The sequence below is a fragment of the Zingiber officinale genome, chromosome 5B (assembly GCF_018446385.1).
Source record: "Zingiber officinale cultivar Zhangliang chromosome 5B, Zo_v1.1, whole genome shotgun sequence".
Taxonomy (NCBI): domain Eukaryota; kingdom Viridiplantae; phylum Streptophyta; class Magnoliopsida; order Zingiberales; family Zingiberaceae; genus Zingiber; species Zingiber officinale.
Genome location: NC_055995.1, coordinates 10,486,765 through 10,511,204, shown reverse-complemented (window position 1 = coordinate 10,511,204; position 24,440 = coordinate 10,486,765). Strand labels below are relative to the sequence as shown.

General features: G+C 37.8%; 1 protein-coding gene across 1 annotated transcript; it reads left to right on the top strand.

The window, feature by feature from the left end:
- Positions 1-9,820: 9,820 nt before the first annotated feature.
- LOC121984100 (clathrin heavy chain 1-like) lies at positions 9,821-24,256 on the top strand. Its single transcript, XM_042536882.1, has 30 exons — positions 9,821-10,017; positions 10,202-10,406; positions 11,572-11,660; positions 11,764-11,842; positions 11,943-12,070; positions 13,422-13,520; positions 13,633-13,741; positions 14,286-14,365; positions 14,491-14,718; positions 14,801-14,866; positions 16,837-16,953; positions 17,173-17,370; positions 17,508-17,624; positions 17,804-17,863; positions 18,519-18,605; positions 18,769-18,852; positions 18,923-19,057; positions 19,138-19,200; positions 19,278-19,382; positions 19,454-19,566; positions 19,656-19,908; positions 20,037-20,173; positions 20,254-20,532; positions 20,615-21,617; positions 21,725-22,210; positions 22,372-22,542; positions 22,611-22,796; positions 23,441-23,563; positions 23,670-23,780; positions 23,855-24,256. Exons 1-30 carry the CDS (start codon positions 9,973-9,975, stop codon positions 24,011-24,013), a joined length of 5,115 nt encoding a protein of 1,704 aa, XP_042392816.1. The 5' UTR covers positions 9,821-9,972; the 3' UTR covers positions 24,014-24,256.
- Positions 24,257-24,440: the final 184 nt, after the last annotated feature.

The window sequence follows — 24,440 nt, the reverse complement described above, 5'->3', positions numbered from 1 at the left end:
TTGGTCCAATCCGATCGAGGAATATTTAGTAAAACAACAAATTACAAGTATTTAATAAGAGTGGCGTGATGGCATGTGGTTTGGGCAGTTTTCACATGGGAAGAACAGTCGAGTTATAAGATCCTACTTGATATAAAATGAATTATCTATCTTATCAAAAAGTGATAGATTCACAGTTAATTTTCATTGTAAAATATTTGGACAACAATTAGATCTATTTTTTAAAAAAATTAGAAACAATATTTTACTCATTGTAAAGACATTTATTGTTTATTGACGGATACGGTGGATAATATGGAGCCTTTAAGTTGGATCAAAGTTAAAAATATTGGTTGATATAATGATTAAAGATAAAAAAAAGTCAACTCTTAAAGTCAACATAGTCGAACACATGACCGAGAGTTTGTCTGATCGGACTGATGAGTATGTTGGATGTCGATCTACTGAATGTTGATGAATAATTATAGACAAGTCAACATCTATTAGAGCCAAGATTTCTTTACCATCCGAAGAAAGCATGAGTGCATAGTTCGATCGAGTAGTCCAGTTGATCGGAACTACAGTTTGATCGGACATATTAGATGTTTTGTCTGATTGAGCTTTTTGAACAAACAAATAAGCTGAGTGAAGGACAAGTCCCCTGCAACATTCTATAAATTCGCTCAGCCTACCCAGTTAAGCGAGTGACGATCGGGCCCCAGAAGAAACTCGGGTGGCTTGTCATGCACGCATAGGGTGGCCCTTCAATCCAATGACCTCATATTTTTTTTTGACGTTTTATGCCATGAAGGACAGAGAATATTTTATATGCAAACTGCGCACTAGAAGTTTCCTCTCTGCCAAATATAGAGATAGCGGGTCAATTTTAGGAAAAGTGTAAGAGTATCTTTATAATTTTTCCTCTTTTGGAAACTGATCTTGTCTGAAAGTCGATGAGATGGAAAGCTAGGGATGTGGCGCTCCCCCTGATCACCTGTAGACTCTGCTCAAACCTGTAACACAAATTACGTCAGTACCGAGCCAGGGAAGGGGTCCCCAGCGTTGGCCCTCCGACGCTCAAGTCAGTCACCGACGATGAAATAGAAGGCAGAGCAAATAAGAGTGAACAGTAGCGAGAACAGTGTCTATTACGTATTGCCTACCTCTATCAATGCTTGGACCCCCCTTATATAGAGTTCTTGTAGCGCGCGTGCACGCTCCCCAAGGCGAGCATGCTTTCCAAAGTTTTTCCTAAAAAAACTTGTTAGTAAAGCGTCCCTAACACAATATCTTAACGGACTGAGCATATCTCTGAAGTGACAGTGGAAGCTTCCGTCGTACGATCTTCTGGTTGTCCATGCTCGGTGTCGGCAACACTAACTCCCAAAAGGATGTCGATAAATATTGGAGAGAGTATACTGCTAGGCCGAGCGGGTTGGTCGCTCGGCCGAAACTTCGTTGTTCCTGTGTCCCGTTCGCTTGGCCGGAACTCCACTATGTTTGTGTCGCGTCCGCTCGGCCGAAATTCCACTATGCTTGTGTTGCGTCCGCTCGGCCGACCTTTCACTCTGCCTGTCAAGTCTTGCTGTCTAGACGAGCGGGGTAGCCGCTTAGCTGAAGTTCCGCTCCGTCAATAGCAAGATATGTTGCCTGGCTGAGCGGGGTAGCCGCTCGCCCGAAGTTCCACTTCGCCAATGTCGAGTTCTACTGCCTGGCCAAGCGGGGTAACCGCTCAGCCTCGCTTCTACACCTCGTCTCCTCCCCCCGCTTATTGAGCGTCAGTCATTTGACACATCCCTATGTCGAAGGCAGGGTCGGCCCAGAACCTTCCTCTCCCAGTCGGGGCTTGCTCGCCCGATTGGCCAATGTTATCTACGTGTTGACCACCTTGACTTTGACCTCCACCGTGGCAGCTATCCTCCGCGAGGTGGGGCCCCTCCTCATCACCACATCAGAAATACTTTGGGATTTATACACAAACAAATAGAAACATTATAATGGGGGTCTCTATCTACAGACGTAGGTATGTAATGTTGCATAATTTTACATGCTCATAGCTACTATTCAAACTACTATTACTTCCACTTGAATTGATCACTGACTTGAGTGTCAGAGAGCTAACACTAGGACCCTTTCCCTGGCCTAGCGATTGACGTTCCTTTTGACACGCATGATCGTTCAGAGGCACATTTTGCTGAGTCAGAGTATTCAAGCAGTCAACATCAGAACCACCTTTCTAGCCAATCATCTTCTTCATTTTCGAAAAGGATCAACCTTTTAATTTAGAATTTTGCACCCATTTTGAGTATTTGTTCTTAGTTATAAATGGTTGGTGCAATCGACTTCTAGGTTTCGATGTTTGACAATGTACCTAAGTCTGATCAGCTTGACCAAGGGTTAAATCTAAACAAGACTTGATATTTGGAAAAGAGAAGTCTAGTCAGGACTAGATGACTAGCAAGGATAAGTCCTAACTGAAGGATAGGTAGGTGAGAAGTCTATTGAGTGACTAGTCCTAAGTGAATGTTAGGCAAGGGGAAGTCCTGGTGAGTGAAGTCAGGTCCTAGTGAGTGAAGCTAGGTAGTGGAAGTTATGATGAGCGAAGTTGGACCATAGTGAGTGAAGTTAGGTAGTGGAAGTCTTGGTAAGTGAAGTCGGGCTCTAGTGAGTGAAGTTAGGTGGTGGAAGTCCTAGTGAGTGATGTCAAACAATGGAAGCTCTAGTGAATGAAGCTGGACAATCATAAGGGGAGGTAACTATATGTAATGAAAAGTCTTGGAGGAGTAAACTTCAAGCATGTGTGATCGACTAGTTTTTGGTCGATCGCGTACCATCAACCAGACCAACAAATCCTAAAATCTGTTAACACTGGTTTACTTTATCATTTTATCTATTATGCTAACTCAGTGTTGCAGGAAAAGTTTTAGTAGATTACTTTGGTCAGATACTAAGCAAGACCAGAGAAAGTATAAACAGGTATGGAGTGTTAGTATCTAAGGTAGTTTTGATGTGATCAACCAAGTCAGGTTAGGTCCTGTTGATTTTTAACCTCCGTGTCTAAGTGTGTAGGAACTTAGGAGTATAGGAAGTCGAGCAAAAGACGCAGCTAGCGAGAAGGACGACACAGGAGAGAGTCGACGATCTCGGTACGTTAGAGGGACGAGGTGCTGCGGCAGATTATGCGTGCGAACGCGAAAGAGGCGCGCGACGTTTTGGAGGGATGAGAAGCCGAAGTGGAAGATTGCTCGAAAGCCGGATGTTGGGTTCGAGTGAGCCCTATTCTGGAAGGCCCGAACCTAAACGAGCGAAGCCGGAGCAAGAACTCGGACCAAACAAGTTAATAAGTTGTTAACTGGTCCGGGCACCCGGACCAAGATTTTTATCTGGATCGCGTTAAACATGATCCGTTGCAATGAGGATAAAGTTTTATCCTCTTCCAGGCGTTTGGAACCCTTCTAGGCACCTCGACCAGGACTATAAATACAACCCCGATCCCAGAAGGTAAGATAGAACAAGAAGAGCATTAAAGAATACTTGTTAGCCTTTCATTTTGAGTTTAACTTTCTAATTGTGAGATTTAATTGCTGTAAGAGATTTCTTCTCCTAGAGGAAATTCTTATTGAGCTTTTCATCTTCCTTGGATTAATAACCTCCCGATTGTAACCAAGTAAATCCGCTGTGCCTCTTTCTTTTGTTATTTAGTTTTTATTCTTTTTTATGCAAGTGTTAATGCTAATTAAGTTATAAAAGTTCGAGGAAGGTTTTTCATTTTTCTTTTCAAGGCTATTCACTGCCTCAAGCTGGCCGTCAAGGGCTCTAACAAGTGGTATCAGAGTGAGAATGTCTCAGAAGGACTAACCGCAGACTAAAGCAACTAGACGATGGTGGTGCAAGCATTCATCCACTAAAGTTCAAGGGAAACTTCGCACAATGGAAATATCGGATGGAGGTATTTTTTTAAAATAGATTTTGAGATTCTATTAATCATAAAATATGATTTTGTATCCCCCAAGGACCAATATGGAGCTGGAAAGGAAGAGTGTTTATGCATGAAGAAAGAACTGTTGAATTGAAAGCGCTAAAGGGGGGGGGGGGGTGAATAGCGCTCATGGCTAATTCGTTCGTTTTGGGAAACTTTCAAGTAATATGCAGCGAAAATAAAATAATGGACACGAATACCAAGGGTTTTACTTGGTTCAGAGTCTGGGGTGACTCCTACTGCAAGACCCGCGATCGTAATTTGAAATACAATTAATTAGATGCAGTAAAATATACCAACGACAAAAAGAAACAGTAGACTTGAAGCTTCTGGTCGTCGGAGTCGAGTTGTGGCTTTGTCGTATTGTTCTTTTGAGTAGCACACAGAAGAAAGATCACTATTTGTTGTTATTGTCAAGCTGCTGCTCGAGACCTGCTTATAAAGCTTGTGGAGGGCGCCTCCAACACCATAGAGGGCGCCCTCAACCCCTCCGATTCCGCAGTATGGATGAGCTCTGAACAGGTAGCCACTTATTGGCCTGAGGGCGCCTCCAATCCCATAGAGGGTGCCCTCATGCTCCATGAGGGCACCCTCGCGCCCTGCTGTGAGGCAGTCTTTGCATGCGACCCAAGGCACTTCCGAGATCTATAGAGGGCGCCTTAGGTACTATTCATCCGAGGCAAAGATGTCCAATTCGCTTCCTGCAAGATACGTTAGTCCAACAAATTAATCATACCCTACAAAACAAAGTTAACACAATACAAACATGATAAAAAAATCATTTGACAGTCTTCGGACTGTCCGGTTCTGACTTTGAATTCTCATCCGGAAATCTTAGGTCAAATTGACGCCTACTATTCCCTCACCGGGGAACGCGTCCTCACCTACTCTACTCAGGAGAGTATACCTGTTGCCAGATCGATCATCAAGATCGACTGGACTTTTGCTCAGTACTCGAGGCTCCTGGATTTTCTGTTGGATGTCTACTCCACGACCCGTCCAATCTTTCACCTGGTTAGCGACACCAGAACTTTCCACCTAGAGTCCCTGGCTCTAGGACTTTTGTCCGAAGTCCTCGACCCACCAAGACTTTCCTCCTAGGGTTACCACCCCGTAAGACCTTGGATTACCTCCCCCTAGGATTTTCTCTTTGTCTACCGCAGCTAGAACTTTTCCTCACATAGGGTTACCACCCCTAGGGTTTTCCACCTACCTAACTACAACTAGGACTTTTTACCTAAGTACACTTAGGACTTTCCTGTAATTTCATCAAACTTGTTAGATAACAAGACAACCTAACTTTGAACCCTTTGACATAATCAAAACACAAGTTCGACTGTCAAATGCTTCCCGCACCAACAAGAACAAGTCGATTTCGCGACGAATAGTAAAACAGAGTTTCATATGCTAAACGTTCTTCCGCCTCAGGAGGTCAATCGAATCAGCAGCTACAACTACGTCAAAGAGCTCTGGGAGAAATTCCTGGAACTCCTTGAAAGCACTTTAGAAGCAAAGTTAGCAAGGTGAGACATCCTCCGAACCCAGCTAACAAACCTGCGGATGAACAATGGAGAAAAGGTAGCGCAACTCCAAGTACGGATCAAAGAACTCATCACTCAGCTCAACAATTTTGGAGAATCGACAACGAACCAAGATTCAATCCGGTATGCGCTCAACGTCTTCCCAAGAACTCCAGAATGGTCATCCTTAGTAGATGCATACTATATCTCTAAGGACTTCGAGGTAAGTACACTAGAGAATTTGTTTTCTACTTTTGAACTTCATGAAACTCGATGTGTAAATTCTAAAGAAATTGAAAAGTTAAACAACAATCTTGCCTTGAAAGCCAAGAAGGAAGATCCTGACTCTGAAGTGTCGATCGACGAAGATGAAGTGTCGATCCTGACTTGGTCGGGGGGCCCAAGCCAGGATTTTTATCCAGATCGCGTCACACACGATCTGTTACGATGGGGATAAAGTTTTATCCTCCTCCAGGTACCTGAAACTCTTCCAGGCGCCTCGACCAGGGCTATAAATATAACCCCTGGTCCCAAAAGCTAAGATGGAACAAGAAGAACTCTAGAACACTTGTTAGCGTTTCCTTTCGAGTTTAGCTTTCTAATTATGAGATTTAATTGCTGTAAGAGACTTCTCCACCCAGAGGAGATTTTTACTGAGCTTTTCATCTTCATTGGATTAACAACCTACCCGGTTGTAACCAAGTAAATCTGTTGTGCCTCTTCCTTCCGTTATTTAGTCTTTATTCCTTTTTAATGCAAGTGTTAGTGTTAATTAAGTTATAAAAGTTCGAGGACTAAATGTTTGGCAGGTAAGTGAAGGTTGTTGGAGGATCGGTGGCTGGCTTGAAGGGGGGTTGGATAGACGACACCCCCAAATACTCGCTTTCACCCTACACTTGTTAGTACGCAACAGAAATACAAACTAATACAAACAAATAGAAAGCTAAACACTAAATACAAGAATGGAAATGCATACCGCTAACATGTTCGTTTACGTGGTTCGGAGATAACTTGCTCCTACTCCACGGCGTGTCCGTAAGGTGGACGATCCCTCAATCCGTCGGTGGATTAGTCCCCGGCAAACTCCGGCTAGCTCAACCTCCTTGTGGGTGGAGAAACCTCACCACAACACTCACCAACAACACTTGGACACAAGGGAACCTTGAGCACTTTGGTGACTACTAATTAGGCTTTAACCAAGTCTAATTTCGTCGCCTTGGCCGACCATACCAAGCTCCTTCTTATAGAGCTTGGAACAAATCAGAACCTGATTTGCCCGTTACCAGTCGACTGGTCCTTGCACCAGTCGACTGATGCCAGCCCAACGACTCTCCAACGACTATCTACCAGTCGACTGGTCCCAGGACCAGTCGACTGATCCCAGCCATTTCGGGCACAGAACCTCTCTGTGCTCACCCCTAGTCGACTGGTTCCAGTACCAGTCGACTGGTACAACCCTAAACTTAGGGTTTCCCATCCCGAGTACATTTCTCTCGCACTCGGACCCTCACGACTCACTTGACTCTTCTTAGCAGCCTTGACCTCTTGCCTTCAAGCCTACTTTCTTTGGCTCTCGTCCCTCGGATGCATCCAAGCCCGCGGCTTGTCCCCAATGCCATCCTTCGCGTATGCCTCGAAGTCGCTTCCCTCGGCCCTTGTCCTTGCTGCCTTATCCATGGTCCCTCGGATGCATCCAAGCCCGCGGCTCGTCCCCAATGCCATCCTTCACCGGACCCGAAGCTGTCAACCTGAGTCACATGTGTCACCTGTAGTCCTGCACAACTCAAGTACACATATCAAATAACAAGGGTAAACCTAACTTAAACCCTTTGCCCAAACACCAAAACACATGGTCCCGCGGGCCATTGGGATTGCTCCAACAAAGGTAAGTCACTGAAGGAGAGTGATTAAGTAAGGACGTGTCTCAGTTGGAGGGACAATAGGCGTCGATCCAATTTAGATTCATTTTGAAAACCTAACTTGAGACCCTAACTAGATCCTGGTCTAGAAGATAGGAACTAATTAATATTATGTTTATTGTGCTAACTCTGTTTTGCATATTAGTATTTGTTTTGAGCTAACATTGACTTGCATGATCAAATGACACAAATTCATCTCGGATGAACAGTAGTGAAAGCGCCTATGAGCTGGCTAGAGGCGCCCTCGCGCGTGGGCTGAAGGTGCCTTAGCACTAAAGGAAGGTGCCCTTGCGCCTTGGCTGAAGGCGCCTTAAAGATGATGGAAGGCGCCTTAAATCAGATGAGAATGTTGCTTCATCGTGGATAAGAAGCTACTTCATCGGGGATAAGCCTTGGGGTTGAAGGCGTCTCCATGGGCATTGGAGGCGCCTCCAACACCTACAAAAGGTTGGTTCGAGCAGCAAGAAGATGAGAAAAAAATTTGATCTTTTTTCATTCCTATTGCTCCGTCTATGCTCCAACACTCTGCTATTCTGCCGAGAAGCTACTTTACCTAGCACCGAGCTCGATCCTAGAAATTACAAGTGTTGGGTAACCTTTATTTACAGTCATTTCCTTTGCTATTGTTTCAAAGGAAAGTGTAGTGTTGTTACACTTTCCTTTCATATGCTCTATATTTGATTCCCTTTTTTGGCGGCTCTGGAAGAGGCTATTAGTGGATTACCCATCGATAGGTCCGAGGGACCTAGGTCTTGAAGTAGGAGTACCTGAAGGCTCCGAATAAAGTAAAATTGACTATGCCTTTTACTTTTTTTGTTTCTATTTTTTCCTTCCATTGAGTTTACTTTATTTTTAAAAGTAAAAGAAAAATTTTCAAAACCATGTGATTCACCCTCCCTCTCTCACGCGCGTCTCAATCCAACATAAACTATTAAATTTTCAATGAGTATTATTGTTGTTTTTTTTCGTTGATACATAGTAATAATGTGATCCCATGATAAACATATAAGTGAAATTCACATGTATTATCATTAACAATCCCAACTAAACCTCTCCTCTCGGAGTGGTATGGTGGTTAATATTAGGTTGCAATGGTTACAAATAAAGTTTTATATTGAAAACACATGGAAAGGATCATGAACTTATAAGGGAAATATATCTCTACTGGCATGAGGTATTTTGAGTATAGCCTAAAAATAAAATTATGAGGACTTAGGCCTAAAATGGACAATATCATATCATTGTGGATATATCTTAATTTTTTTGGCTTTAACAATTGGTATTAAAGCTTGGACTGCTAAAAGGATTAACCGGCGACTATGCACAAGAGTCATGATCCAATCGAGCCATGTGGGTGGAATAATCGTCCTCTAACGAAGGAAGTAAGAGCTCCTATGTTTGGATCAAGACGACCAGACACCAAACAAAGAAGTCCTAGTTGCAACTATGCAAGGAAGTCCTAATAGGTCAGTTGGATCGAGGGGCAGGAAAGTCTTAGTAGGTCAAAGATCAGATGACATCAAGCCGGTAGGCCTGAGGAGGAGGTCTTTCGTTTAAGGGGGAATTGTTGGGTTACAGTGGTTGCAAATTAAGTCCCACATTGAAAATATATGGAAATGATCATAGACTTATAAGGGAAAGATATCTCTATTGATATGATGTTTTATAGATAGAACTCAAAAATAAAATCATGAGTGCTTAGACCTAAAATAGATAATATCATACTATTATGAAAATATTTTAATTCTTTTTGTCCTAACAGTTAAAACATGAGTATTGTCATATTAAGTCATAGGGTCGAAAATTGACACATCTGAATATACCTTCCCTTATGCCTTGGACACTCCTGAAATTAGTTAACATAATCTGAATAGATGATACCAATTATAAAAATAAAAAATAAAAAAAACCCATTTGCAATATCTTTTTACTCTATATGGTATCTAAATAGTATTTTATTCCTCACACTAAGAAATATTATTAAAAAAATAATAAATCAGGTAACACTGAATTTGAGATAACCGATTCGATGCTAAAATTTTTTTCACTTACTTGTAGTTGACTGTTTAGAGATCTAATATCCTATGATTACCTGTTTCATTTAGATTTTTTTTTTTATACATATATTATAATATATTTGAATAATTTAATACCCTTTCACTCGATGATAACTCAGGCCTCAAAAATACCGTGAGATGAAGATATCTATCATTAAAATTAATCCAGTACAATTCTAAGAATATTATAAAATAAAATTATTCATAAGGTTTTTATTTTATTTTATAAACTATGTGAGTAAAATGTAGCATTCTAAATTACAATGGCAAAAAATAGATAAAATTCAAGGGGGTTTTTCAAAAATAGTTCAGGCATCTTTTTATTATTGTTAGTATTCTTTATTAAAAAGAATCGGTGAATCATTTTTCAACTCCATGTTTCATTTCTTCCGCTCCATTTCTCTCCTCTCTCTCTCTGGCTTATAGGTTTCCGCTCGGCCAGATCTAAGCACGCTCCTTCAGATCCTTTCTCTGTCTCCACCGGCAGCCTGACCTAACCAAGCTCAAATCCAGCCTCCATGGCTGCGGCCAACGCGCCAATCGTGATGCAGGAGGTCTTGACGGTGAGTCTTCTCTTATTCTCCGCCGTGGCGCCGATCTGAGAAGTTAGGTTAATGATTCTGGCGAATTCGTGGAGGATAACTTAGACACTTCCGGATCCAATTGGACTAGATATTGATCTGTTGGAATTTCTATGCATTCTGTAATTCATATATTTCGAGCTCTTAAGTTTTTGGTGTTCTTCAGCTTCCGAGCATCGGGATCAATTCTCAGTTCATCACGTTCACGCATGTCACAATGGAATCGGACAAGTACATATGCGTCAGGGAAACGTCGCCGCAGAATAGCGTCGTTATTGTTGACATGAGCATGCCTATGCAACCTTTGAGGAGACCGATCACTGCAGACAGTGCTTTGATGAATCCCAACAGCAGAATTCTTGCCCTTAAAGGTATTTATGTTGACAAATCGTTTATGAGTGATTTCTTCTTATGTGCTTTTAGGTCTATCAATTTCATCACTTGAGTAGAGAATCTGTAAACTAGTTTGGTATCGACTTATTCATTGGACCTGTTATCTGTACTCCAAGCCATTTTAATTACTTCATTAAGTAAACAATTGAATAACAAGCAAAATTTTAGACTCTGCCCTAAGCTGTCGGAAATGATCTACTTTTTCCTTTGGTTCTCTCTAAATGAGTTTCAGTGGTTTTCGTTCCTAATTTCCCTTGATCTAGTTGAAGTTTCAGCTAATTTTGAGTTAATTAAAATGCTATTTTCTCGTGTACAATCTGAAAAGGTTGTCCAAATAAGACATTTAAATCTGCTCGGTTACCAGGACAAAATATGGCAACTTTTGACAGGAAAATCTGCTATCACTCAACCCATGTTATTTTTTCGACCAGCTAATTTTCATACCTTTTTTATTGGGTCTTGATCGAATACCTCAGCTAACTCCCCAAGGTTGAAATTAGAAACTAACAGTTGGCTATTTGAACGTCAACTTATGAACAAGCTTTCTATCTCTTTCTAAACTTATTCAATGGATTTGTGGCGTTTTTTTTTCCTTTAAAGAGTGCCACTATGTCATATCTCATATCTTGTGGAAGTAAAATGACCCTAGTGATTTATATATGGTAGTAAGAAATTAGCATTTCAGCATAAAAGAAATAATGTTATCCTGACGGTGCTCAGTGACAGTTTTCAATCTATGTAACCTTCATAAAATGCTTTGAATGTGGCATTTAATAATTAAAGAATGTATTTCTATTTCCAATGAGTCTGCTATTCTCATATACTGACGCTGGATGTGTTAAGTACTAACTATATATTCCTTAACTAGCTATATATCTTGTGAAAGTTTTTCTTCTGGGTTGGCATCATTAGATACAAACAAGTTTCTTTTTAATTTTTCTTTGGTTAATTTGTAATATGAACATTTTTAAGTTAGCAACAATACTTTAGATCTTTGGAAAGTCAACTTTTTAATGTTTTAATTTGTTCAAACATAGAGGTCATATGCTTGTTCTCCTAAGTTTGTCAAACATTCATTAGACTGCTCCTGCAAGTGTTTTTTCTAGCCGTGGACTGATAGCATGTAATCTGTTTAACTTGCAGCTCAAATTCCTGGAACCACTCAGGATCACTTGCAGGTGTTCAATATTGAGGCAAAGACTAAGATCAAATCTCATCAGATGCCTGAACAGGTAAACATTTAATGAATTCGAAGTTTTTTTTTTTATCTGGCTTTTGATTTTTCTGTTTCTGGTGTTCAATGCTAATACTTTACTAATTTGAAAAACTTTTCAGGTTGCTTTTTGGAAGTGGATCAGCCCAAAGATGTTGGGTCTCATTACACAAACTTCTGTGTATCATTGGTCCATAGAAGGTTATCTGTTGGTTACTTAATTTGTTTCTTATGTTAACCAAAGGGTTGCATTGTAGTTCGTGAAAGTGATTTTTGAGCTATCATCATGAGTGCATTGCAGGTGAATCAGAGCCTGTTAAGATGTTTGATCGGGCAGCTAATTTAACGAACAATCAGATAATTAACTATAAATGTGATCCCTCAGAGAAATGGTTAGTTCTTATTGGAATTGCTCCGGGTGCTCCAGAGGTATTCTTCCTTTTGACTGTTCTGATGCTTATGTGGTTTGTGAAATTTCTTAATTTGTAATCTTGGAAGTTTTTTTGGTGATTCTTATAATGCTCGTATGAGTGTGTAAGCGCCTGCATGTGCGTGTGAATGTTCTTTGTTAATTTTGAAGGATTATAAGCTGGGATACATGGGATATCAAGTTGACCTATATAACTATTATCATTATTATTTTAAAAGCATGGGATTTACAATTAGAAAAAATTTCATTTTACCTCTGTACTTTTAATTTTTTTAAATGCACACTATACTTTTTTTCCTGTTGGTTTATTCCCCACACTTTCATATGCATTGCAGAAATATCTTGATAATTCACCGCTGTCATTTTATCTCTACATAGACACTCACCCATCCTCTTTGTTGTATGAAGAAATGACCATATGACAGGGGGTGAATCAACAACACCTATGAAAGTGTGGAAGGTAAAACAATAATAGTGAATTTATAGAGGGCATTTTGACAACAAATAGAAGTGTTTAGGGGGTGTAAAATGGCAATAGTAGAACTACAGGGGCATTTTGAAAAAGAATTTAAAGTATGGCCGATAATATGAACTGATAATATGAAGTTTTCTTTTACAATTATAAGGTGGGAGTGCACTGGTAATTACTAAAGTTTCAGTTGATTATTTGGTCTTCACAGAAACTGGATGGTGATGGTACTTTTAACTTAAAGGAAAAATATGATATTACAGATTGTGCAGTTATGATAGGGTTCTCCTTCATGGGGTTCTGTTTAAGAAAGTGTTATATAACATTGAGAGGAGAGAATAGATGATAAAAAAATAATGACTGGAGAAAATGGAGAGAAGGAAAAGAAGAGAGAGTAATATAATTGATAACTTCATGATTCACTCTATGATGCGTAAGATCTTTAATTTGCTTCCTACAATTGAGTAGAAAATATAATGATCTCATATCTGTACAACATCCACCTATTGCAGGACATTTAACTTTAAAAATAGGGTTCAAAAGGAAAACCTAGTAAAGATGAGGTAGGATATAATAAAAAAATACAAGTTGCTCTTATGTAATTCAACCTTTTCTTTTTGAGTAGAAACACGTTGCTCTATTCATTAAATTTTGGAAACACTCGTTTTCTTCAAGGATGATGAAAAAGTAATCAATCAGAGAGCATTGTCACTGTTCTTTGTTTTATTCTGGAATCCTGTATAGTAACTGTTTCTTTGTCCTTTTCGACTTTTTTGTTGTTCTTCATTAATGTGCAGTAAATTAATGCTTTTACACTTTGAAAAAACAATTTGGATTCAGTAATGCACTTTCTTTATTTAATGAATTAATGTTGGCTGCAGAAACCACAGCTGGTGAAAGGAAATATGCAGCTCTATTCTGTAGATCAGCAGCGTAGTCAAGCACTTGAAGCACATGCTGCATCATTTACCACATTTAAGGTATTTTTCTACTTTTCAGTTGCTCTGTGATCTTCTCACTGGTGCCTGATAATATTCATTTATTTCATTTTTTTAATCTGTTCTTGATTTCATGAATTTTTTTTTTCTATAGGTGGTTGGGAATGAGAATCCCTCCATTCTTATTTCATTTGCCTCAAAGTCTAGTAATGCTGGACAAATTACTTCAAAGTTACACGTCATAGAACTTGGAGCCCAACCAGGTACCTTGATTATTTATAATCATTGAGATTAGTTGCTATAGTTTGAGATTTTGGCAAGAGTGTTACATACTAAAGAGGACAATCTTTCTAAATATTTTCCCTGAGTAATTGGATTAAAAATCATTTTCATTAAAAACATTGTTAAATAGAAATATATCATTTGCATAAAGAGCTTATTGCCCACAGTGCAAGTAGAAAAAAAATCTCTATTTTGGTTTTTTTAATTTGGAATTCAGAGATCATTATTTTGAGATATTGTCTTTCTTTGTTATGCTTATGTGGTTAAAAATCATCTATTTTTTTTTGTTTTTTGTTTTGGAGCTTAATATTTAAGAAATCTCTACGAATACAATGATGAATGATTTTTTCTTTGGGAAACTGTTAAGAGAAACAGAAACAGTGAATAGCTATTGGCCAATCATTGTCTTTTGAAAACCAAGAAACTAACTAAAATATCATATCTGAATGATAACACATTTTCATTTGGAGTTTTTACCAGCTTTTGTTTTGATTCTTCTTCCTTGTGAAATATAATCTCTATCAGGAAAGCCAGGATTTACCAAGAAACAAGCAGATCTGTTCTTCCCACCAGATTTTGCAGATGATTTTCCAGTAGCAATGCAGGTGATGATGAAGCAATCTCCAATATCTTTCAACTCTAATGAAGTTTTTTTCTCCCTATTTTGTTATTGTTTCTTTTTGATTTTTTTTGTATCTCAGTGTTACAAATTGTTGTTCATTTTTGGCAGATCTCTCAAAAATACAGCTTGATATATGTTATTACAAAGCTCGGTTTGTTGTTTGTTTATGATCTAGAAACTGCATCGGCAGTTTACAGAAATCGAATCAGCCCAGATCCTATATTTCTCACCTCAGAGGCTGCAAGTATTGGTGGTTTTTATGCAATTAATAGGAAGGGTCAGGTTCTTCGGGCAACTGTAAATGAAACAACTATTATTCCATTTATCAGTGGCCAAGTATGTCAATCTGTCTGCATTTTCTTTGATTTTTATTTTTTTTGATATATTATTATTAACATTATGTGTCTTTACTTATTAGTTAAACAATCTGGAGCTTGCTGTTAACCTTGCAAAACGAGGAAACCTTCCCGGGGCAGAGAATTTGGTAATCTCAAATTTTTAGTTCTGTACTTGTATATATATTTATGATTTGCAATTAACTGCAAACACACCAATATATATTCCTTGCCCATTTCACTTTTATGAATTTTGCCTAATCCTGATTAGACTGTTAAATTTATATCAATACTGAACCTTCTTTGTATAAATACTGGACATCCTTTTTGTCTTGCTTTATCTTAGTCGTCTTATGGCATCCATGAATTACCATCTTTTTTAAATAATCAATTTCTTAAATTCATTCTGGATGAGAGTTATCATTATTTTTCATGTTTCCTTCAGATATTTTTTTTTTAATTGCCTTTGTGCTACTACAAAAAAGTTGACACACATCCATAGAAATAGTAATTGCATATAAACCAAAGAACTTATGATGCATCACCTTTGGTTACTGGTTGCACTGAAATCTTGAAATTAAAGAATCTTGAACAGCATTTGTGCATTAACAAATAACAGTGTACAGATTACTATCACTATGATTACATGTGATAATGGTAACCCTGCATTGCAGCTTTTGCACTGTAATAACTTTTTTTTCTTAGAAATTTATTAGGAATATTGCATTGATGTTTGTCTGAGCAAAACATTAATTTAATTTCAATAGGTATAAATAATAAATTTTAGAAAAAAACTTGGAAACCTGATTCAACCCTAAATTCAATCTCCTTTTATTAAGGTTAAATCAGGATTTGGGAATTTTGCTTGGTATTTATGCTTTAGATTGAGTTTTGGCTTTATCAGAAAACTTGAAGTATTGACTCCACTCAAGACTCATTATCATTGTCATCCACTGAAGTCTATTAAAAAGAAATAAAAAACACATTTGATTGATGGAGTTAAAATAGCTAAAATTATATAAACAAGGAAAACTTAAAAAAAAAAAAATTAAAATGGAGACCAAGAAAGTCATAGGCACAGTTTAAAACATTTTGTAAGTTCTATACTTTAGTATGAGAGATAAGGAGAAAATTATTTATTGGATTGCTAAAAGCTAGAGGAAAGAAATATAGGGATTTAGGTAATGTTAGATGTATAAGGATTTTTTTTTTAAATGAGAAATATTAGGATTGTTATGATTCATGTTGACTGAATTTGCTTAATACTTATGCAAAAATTTATTTCTTTTTTGTTAAAAAGCAATTTTAACAATCTATTTTTTCTTTCTTTTTTATTTCAATATAGACTAGTGTAGCTTAATGTTTTACTTTTTCTTAAGCATTTTTGTTCACATTCTATGTCTTCACTTGTTAAGGATTCTTCCTTCATCTCATGGTTAACTTTGACATATTACTCTGATTGGCCATTATAACTCTATCGCATATTCATTGTTATTTTATAATAAATTTGATTTTTTTCTAGCATATTGGAGTTAATTTAATTTTTAATGGGTTCGATTTATTTTTAGTTGGTCATAACTAACTCTTAATGATTTTTCATTCTTATTTCTAGAATAGTATAAAATAATATTCTATCCGAATCATATTGAATTGAACTGAATCATCATTTTTTTTTTTTACTTTTGATTCATACATAAGAATCGTATAAATCGTATTGTATGATAGGAATTGGGAATCACATGATTCTAACTACTGTGCTCAGAATATATGTATGGTTAATGTTTCTTCTATCATTAAGCATGAGGTGAATTTTTTTCCTATAAACTGTTCTCACAGGTGTTGCATTTAGAACTTCTGTGGAATGCCAAGCTGTTTGGTGTTTTTGTTAATACTTGAATTTATAAAAAGATTTGCCTTTACTTCAATTCTCATGTATTGCAGGTATATGATTATTTGGAATATTTTCTCCTTGTATTTATTCTTGTCTACAATTGGAGATAAGTGTAATGATGATCAATGACTGCCTTCTTTTTTTTATCACTACAGCGTTTTCTTTTAGCATGCATTCACTCCAAGCACTGTGATAAGTTTCTATAATTATATACGGTTGTGTTTCCAGGTTGTACAGAGGTTCCAAGAACTTTTTTCTCAAACAAAATATAAGGAAGCTGCTGAACTTGCTGCAGAATCTCCACAAGGAATACTTCGAACTCCTGAGACTGTTGCAAAGTTTCAGGTCACACTTTTTATCAGCTTCTGTTATTGGATTTTTTTAAGTAATCAGTGCATGTTTTATAATTGAAGAATGCTCTTGAATTCATATGTTAGTTAATGTTTGGGTACTTTTCTGTGCAAAAAACAAATATTTTCCTCTTGTCAATATATTTGTCATGTTGTCATGTGCCTTTAAGTTTGGGAGTCAGCAATAATACTGGCGTTTCTATATGCTTAGCAGAGTGTTCCAGTCCAACCTGGGCAGACACCACCATTGTTGCAGTATTTTGGGACATTATTAACAAGGGGAAAGCTTAATGCCTTTGAATCTTTGGAGTTATCTCGTCTTGTTGTTAACCAGAACAAAAATAACTTATTGGAGAATTGGTTGGCTGAAGACAAGCTTGAGTGTAGTGAAGAACTTGGGGATCTTGTCAAGGTAATTGTTATTATTTATAGAGGCATTACAAGGAGTGGCAATTAAATCTGCTCCAGTAGCATAAACAATGTGATGCAATTTTGTAGCAATATACAGAGATGTATTCCTATAGTTTTAGTAACAATGGTTTACTGTAGACTGTGGATAACGATCTGGCACTGAAAATTTATATAAAAGCAAGGGTCACACCAAAAGTTGTTGCTGCTTTTGCTGAACGACGGGAATTTGATAAGATTCTTATTTATTCGAAGCAGGTAAAACTTTGCTCTTGCAAATTATCCTAAAGATATCCGTTAGACTCTCAGGATTATTTTCCCTGGTTCATGTTAATCAGGAATTGATTTTGCTATTGTACTCCTTGCTTTATATAAACAAAACCCTTGTTTGATTCCAGGTAATAGTTCGACTTAACTAATCTTGTTACCAATTGCAGGTTGGTTACACACCAGATTATCTTTTCCTCCTCCAGACAATTCTCAGGGCAGATCCTCAGGTAAGAATTTGTTCAGATGCAACTTTGTAAATAAATTGTATAGATGGCTCTATTGTGTCGTAATAATTCGGAATATTGATGTAGTAATTTGTATAATATTTTCTTGATGTGGAAAACTCAGCCATCAGTCATAGAGGTTTGGATGGGTGATATATGTACATGAAGATGGCCAACAGTCAGAATAAGGTTCAGTCTGCATGCATTCACTGAACTTATCCAATGAGAAAGTGGCATGTGTCCTGTCATAACCTGTTATAGTGAGCACAAAGCTGTAGGAGGATGACTTCCCATCACTTCAGACATGCAATCTCCGTTTCAGTCTAACCCACTTACAACCTTCTCCACCTCAACCCACTTAACCTCAGAAGCCATTTGGCTTGCTCTATGGCCCAACTTTATCTCAACTCTTATATCTAGGATCAATTTGACACCTGTTCACCTCAAGCACGCTACTCGCCTCAACAAAACTCATATTGATTGAACTACAAGCAGTTTGCCTGTATTCCTCCCATCCTATCTTCTATAGTGAACTCTTCTCAACTGTGGTCTGAGCTACTAGTAGATTTCTATGTTTGTTATAGTTTGACCATAACATTTCTATTTTTCTATTATCTCCTGTCACCATATTTAATTATTCAACCCAATTTTCTTTCAGGGAGCAGTCAATTTTGCCCTTATGATGTCTCAAATGGAGGGAGGCTGTCCAGTTGATTACAACACAATCACAGATCTTTTTCTTCAGGTTCATATGCTTCTCTTTCTAATTATGGTTTTCTGCAAAAATTTTATAAGTTATTTATTAAGATATCAGAGATCTTGCAGGATAATAATAGTCAAACTTTGTTGGCTAATTTTCCCTTTTAGCATTCATTAATTTGCTCAGATGGTGGTTTTGTTTCTGTTAGAGAAATCTGATCCGTGAGGCAACAGCTTTCCTTTTAGATGTCTTGAAGCCAAATTTACCTGAGCATGCTTTTCTTCAAACCAAGGTAACACTTAAGTTCAAAAATGTGTAGTATTATTTTAAAATCATTTTTACTGATGTCTAGACTATTGCAGGTTTTAGAGATTAATTTGGTGACATATCCAAATGTTGCGGATGCTATTTTGGCCAATGGAATGTTTAGTCATTATGATCGCCCTCGAATTGCTCAACTTTGTGAAAAAGCTGGCTTATATATCCGAGCCCTTCAGGTGGAATTAATTACAGAGATTATATTTGCTAGCTAATTTTATGAATTATAAATTAGTAATCAAATGTATTTTGGCTGCAGCACTACTCAGAGTTACCTGATATAAAACGTGTTATTGTTAATACTCATGCCATTGAGCCACAGGTTCTTTTCGCTTACATAATTTATTTGGTAGCGACATATATGTTTGAAATATTAAGTCAATAATTATCTCACTACAGGCTCTTGTCGAGTTCTTTGGAACACTGTCAAAGGAGTGGGCTCTAGAGTGCATGAAAGACCTTTTACTTGTTAATTTGAGAGGGAACCTTCAGATAATTGTGCAGGTGCCCTTTTGTACTCAGTAGATGTTTGGGTTGTTGTTTTTCTAATTTCATAACATCCTTCCTTTTTGCAGGCTGCTAAGGAATATTCAGAGCAGTTAGGTGTTGATGCCTGCATAAAACTATTTGAGCAATTTAAGTCATATGAAGGCCTTTACTTTTTCTTGGGATCTTATTTGAGCTCCAGGTACTTCTTGAGATGAGAAGTGTTAAGGGATTGTGTTTTGTGAACATGAAAGGAAAAGCTGATTTTTTAAATTATTTTTATTTGAATAGTGAAGATCCAGATATACACTTCAAATATATTGAGGCAGCGGCAAAAACTGGACAGTTAAAAGAGGTCGAACGTGTGACAAGAGAATCCAACTTCTATGACCCTGAGAAAACAAAGAATTTTCTGATGGAAGCCAAACTTCCCGATGCAAGGCCTTTGATCAATGTCTGCGATCGTTTTGGTTTTGTGCCTGATTTGACTCATTATTTATACACAAACAACATGCTTCGTTATATTGAAGGTTATGTTCAGAAAGTAAGATATTCATTTAAGCTGCATTCTCGTGTGTTATAATTTGCATTGATCAGCTAACTGCAGTTATTACAGGTTTAGACATTTATCAATAAGGTCATTTATCATTTATTCTTTCGTTATATTCATAGGTAAACCCAGGAAATGCCCCCATGGTCGTGGGGCAGCTGCTGGATGATGAATGTCCTGAAGATTTCATCAAAGGTTTGATTCTTTCTGTCCGGTCTCTCCTTCCAGTTGAGCCCCTTGTGGCTGAGTGTGAGAAGAGGTATGTGGTTTATACATTATATGCCCTGAGAAATACTCTTTTTGCAAATTGAATTCTACTTATCATCAAATGGAAAGCAGGAACCGTTTGCGTTTGCTCACACAATTTCTGGAACATCTTGTAAGTGAGGGGAGCCAAGATGTGCACGTGCATAATGCTCTGGGAAAAATTATTATAGACAGCAACAACAACCCAGAGCATTTTCTTACCACTAACCCCTACTATGATTCACGTGTTGTTGGCAAATATTGTGAGAAACGGGATCCTACTCTTGCTGTTGTTGCATACAGACGAGGTCAATGTGATGATGAACTAATAAATGTCACTAACAAAAATTCATTGTTCAAGCTTCAAGCCAGGTAGGATTTGGTGTTTATTTAAAAATTACCTTGTTAACTCTCTCTCTTTATGGTTATGATTCGCTATATTCTTTGGTGACAGATATGTAGTTGAAAGGATGGATGCTGACATGTGGGAGAAAGTTCTTCAGCCTGAAAATGAATATAGAAGACAGCTTATTGATCAAGTTGTTTCTACTGCATTGCCTGAGAGCAAGAGTCCAGAGCAAGTCTCTGCAGCTGTTAAAGCTTTCATGACTGCTGATCTTCCACATGAACTGATTGAACTACTTGAGAAAATTGTGCTACAGAATTCTGCCTTTAGTGGAAACTTCAATTTGCAGAACCTGCTGATTTTAACAGCTATCAAAGCAGATCCACCAAGGGTCATGGATTACATTAACAGATTAGATAATTTTGATGGCCCTGCAGTTGGTGAGGTAGCTGTTGAAGCACAACTATATGAGGAAGCCTTTGCCATCTTCAAGAAATTCAATTTAAATGTTCAGGCTGTCAATGTTCTTTTGGACAACATCCAAAGCATAGAGAGAGCTGTAGAGTTTGCTTTCCGTGTTGAGGAAGATGCTGTATGGAGCCAGGTTGCCAAAGCTCAATTACGGGAGGGCTTAGTAAGTGATGCTATTGAGTCTTTCATTCGTGCTGACGATGAAACCCAATTCCATGATGTCATTCGGGCTGCTGAAGATGCCAATGTTTATCATGATCTTGTGAAGTACTTGCTGATGGTTAGGCAGAAGCTCAAAGAACCAAAAGTGGATGGCGAACTTATATTTGCTTATGCTAAGATTGATAGGCTAGGTGACATTGAGGAGTTCATTCTAATGCCAAATGTTGCTAACCTTCAAACCGTAGGAGACAGATTGTTCGATGATGCTCTTTATGAAGCTGCTAAGATAATTTTTGCTTTTATTTCCAACTGGGCCAAATTGGCTTGCACACTTGTTAAGCTGAAACAGTTCCAGGGTGCTGTTGATGCTGCTCGCAAAGCGAATAGCTCAAAGACATGGAAGGAAGTTTGTTTTGCTTGTGTTGACGCTGAGGAGTTCCGCTTGGCGCAAATATGCGGTCTAAATATAATTATCCAGGTAGTTTTTCCTCGTATCAACACTCCCCTCTACTACATTTCCTAGGCTATTAAGATGTTACTGTATTCTAAGTGGTAGCTCACTTTATTTGCTGATGTTCATTTTAGGTGGATGATTTGGAAGAGGTCAGCGAATATTATCAGAACAGAGGTTGCTTCAACGAATTAATTTCCCTTATGGAGAGTGGACTTGGTCTGGAACGCGCACACATGGGCATATTTACAGAATTGGGAGTCTTATATGCTAGATATAGACCAGAGAAACTTATGGAGCACATTAAACTTTTCTCAACCCGTTTGAACATCCCCAAGCTTATTCGTGCTTGTGATGAGCAACAGCACTGGAAAGAGCTAACCTATTTGTATATACAATATGATGAATTTGACAATGCTGCCACAACTATTATGAATCATTCTCCAGATGCGTGGGATCATATGCAGTTCAAAGATGTCATTGTTAAAGTTGCAAATGTTGAGCTCTATTACAAGGCTGTACATTTCTACTTCCAAGAACATCCTGACCTTATTAATGATGTTTTGCATGTGCTGGCACTCCGTGTGGACCACACTCGGGTTGTAGATATCATGCGAAAGGTGCAAACTTTTCCTAATTTTTTGTGGGTGCACTTCTTTTATTTCAAATCAGACTGGTTGGTTTTTGCGAACAACTTTAAATCAGGCTGTTTTTTTAGAATTTTTTTTTAGTTTAAATAAGGTTAGACAGGAGTTATTTCTCTAATACTTTATTACTTCAGGCTGGCCACTTGCATCTTGTCAAGCCATATATGATAGCTGTTCAAAGTAACAATGTGTCTGCTGTTAATGAGGCCTTAAATGAAATTTATGTTGAGGAGGAAGACTATGACAGATTACGCGAATCAGTTGACTTGCATGACAATTTTGATCAGATTGGCCTTGCACAAAGGGTAAATTGTTGTTGTCAACGTTCTATATTCATGGATCTTCTCCTTAAAACTGTCTTTTCCAAATCTAGATTGAAAAACATGAGCTTCTTGAGATGCGAAGAATTGCTGCTTATATCTATAAGAAAGCTGGAAGGTGGAAGCAATCCATTGCGTTGTCCAAGAAAGACAAACTTTACAAAGATGCAATGGAGACTTGTTCACAGTCTGGTGATCATGAATTTTCAGAAGAATTGCTTGTTTATTTCATCGAACAGGTAGAATAGATCATTTCAAGCAAAAAGGCTCTCAAAGAATGCTTCATTTCTAAAATAATTTTTATTAGTATATCAAAAACTAGTCATGATTATTTGATTCGTGAAGTTACCATTAAAAAGATGGATTTTCTTTTGAAAATTTTCTATATTCTATTTCTTCATTAGTGAGTTTGGTTTCATAACACTTGATTTAGCAGTTTGTATCAACTATTTCTACATCTTGAGTAGCTAATATATATTGTCCAATGTTGGTGATATGTGCACATCTTGGTTGGAAGTGCCATACCAACCTTGCGATGCTAGTTTTTTGCTTTATTGGAAAATACAATTTCAAATTAACAAATTGCAGTTCCTCATACTCAGAATGAGTGTTGCAAGGTAGTCAAAATTACTAAATACAGTTTTACTTGAACAAAATGATGTTTCAAGTATGACCAGTGACCACAAAAACTGCTTTAGCGGAGTATTTTTACAGCAAAATTTGGTATATGGTTTCTTCTGGGTACATTAAGTCTAGTGATTTTATTCGTGCAGCTACTGAATAGTCTGTATCTTCATATCTAGTAGGGAATAAAACATATGAGGTCATTTGCATTTTTTCTTCAGAAGTTGTAGCTTATGCATTGCTTGGTTTTGTATTACAGGGAAAGAAAGAATGCTTTGCTGCTTGTCTCTTCATCTGTTATGATTTGATCCGTCCTGATGTTGCCCTTGAACTTGCCTGGATCAACAATATGATTGATTTTGCTTTCCCATACTTACTACAGGTGATCTGTTTTGACCTTCCAATTTGTTTTAATATATTTCGCTTCACTATGTTTTGGAAATTATCCCTTCAAATAAGTGTAATCATGTCATGTGTTCTATTCACAGTTTATTCGTGAGTACGCTAGTAAAGTTGATGAGCTTGTAAAGTATAAAATTGAATCACAACTTGAGGAGAAAACAAAAGAAAAGGAAGAAAAAGATTTGGTTGCACAACAGGTACCCAATGTTTTCCTGTTTTCCTGGTTGATGTCTCGCAAGTTTTGATTTTAACTAGGTTTGATTCTCTGCAGAATATGTACGCCCAGTTGCTGCCCCTTGCATTACCAGCTCCGCCTGGCATGGGAGGTCCTATGGGAGGAGGTTATGGACCTCCACCAGTACCACCAATGGGAGGCATGGGAATGCCACCCATGCCACCTTTTGGCATGCCTCCAATGGGGAGTTACTGAGATTCACACTTGATGTAAACTCAATTTAGAAGAATGTATCTCCTGATGCCTCGAGGGTTGTAATGGATTGACACTACAGACTACTGTCTTGCTGTTGATGTTGGTGTTTTCAAGCATCTCTTATTCTTTATGTTATAGTGATTGACTGCCATAGGCTGAACTGCAGGTTTTATATGGTCATTATTCAGGATTTTGTATAGGACCGCTTGAAGCAGAGTAAACAGTTATTCTTATTTCCATTTAGTCATTCTGGTAGTTGCACCCCTATTTAGTATTTTGTAGAATGCTTATACTACCCTATGAAAAGTGATCAATAATCCGAGGACTGGTTGATATTTATTATTCAGGTAATGCGTGGGAGAACAAATTGGAATTTCTTTGGATTAAGAGTTTCGAACCACTTTGAGGTGAGTGTACTGCTTGCAGG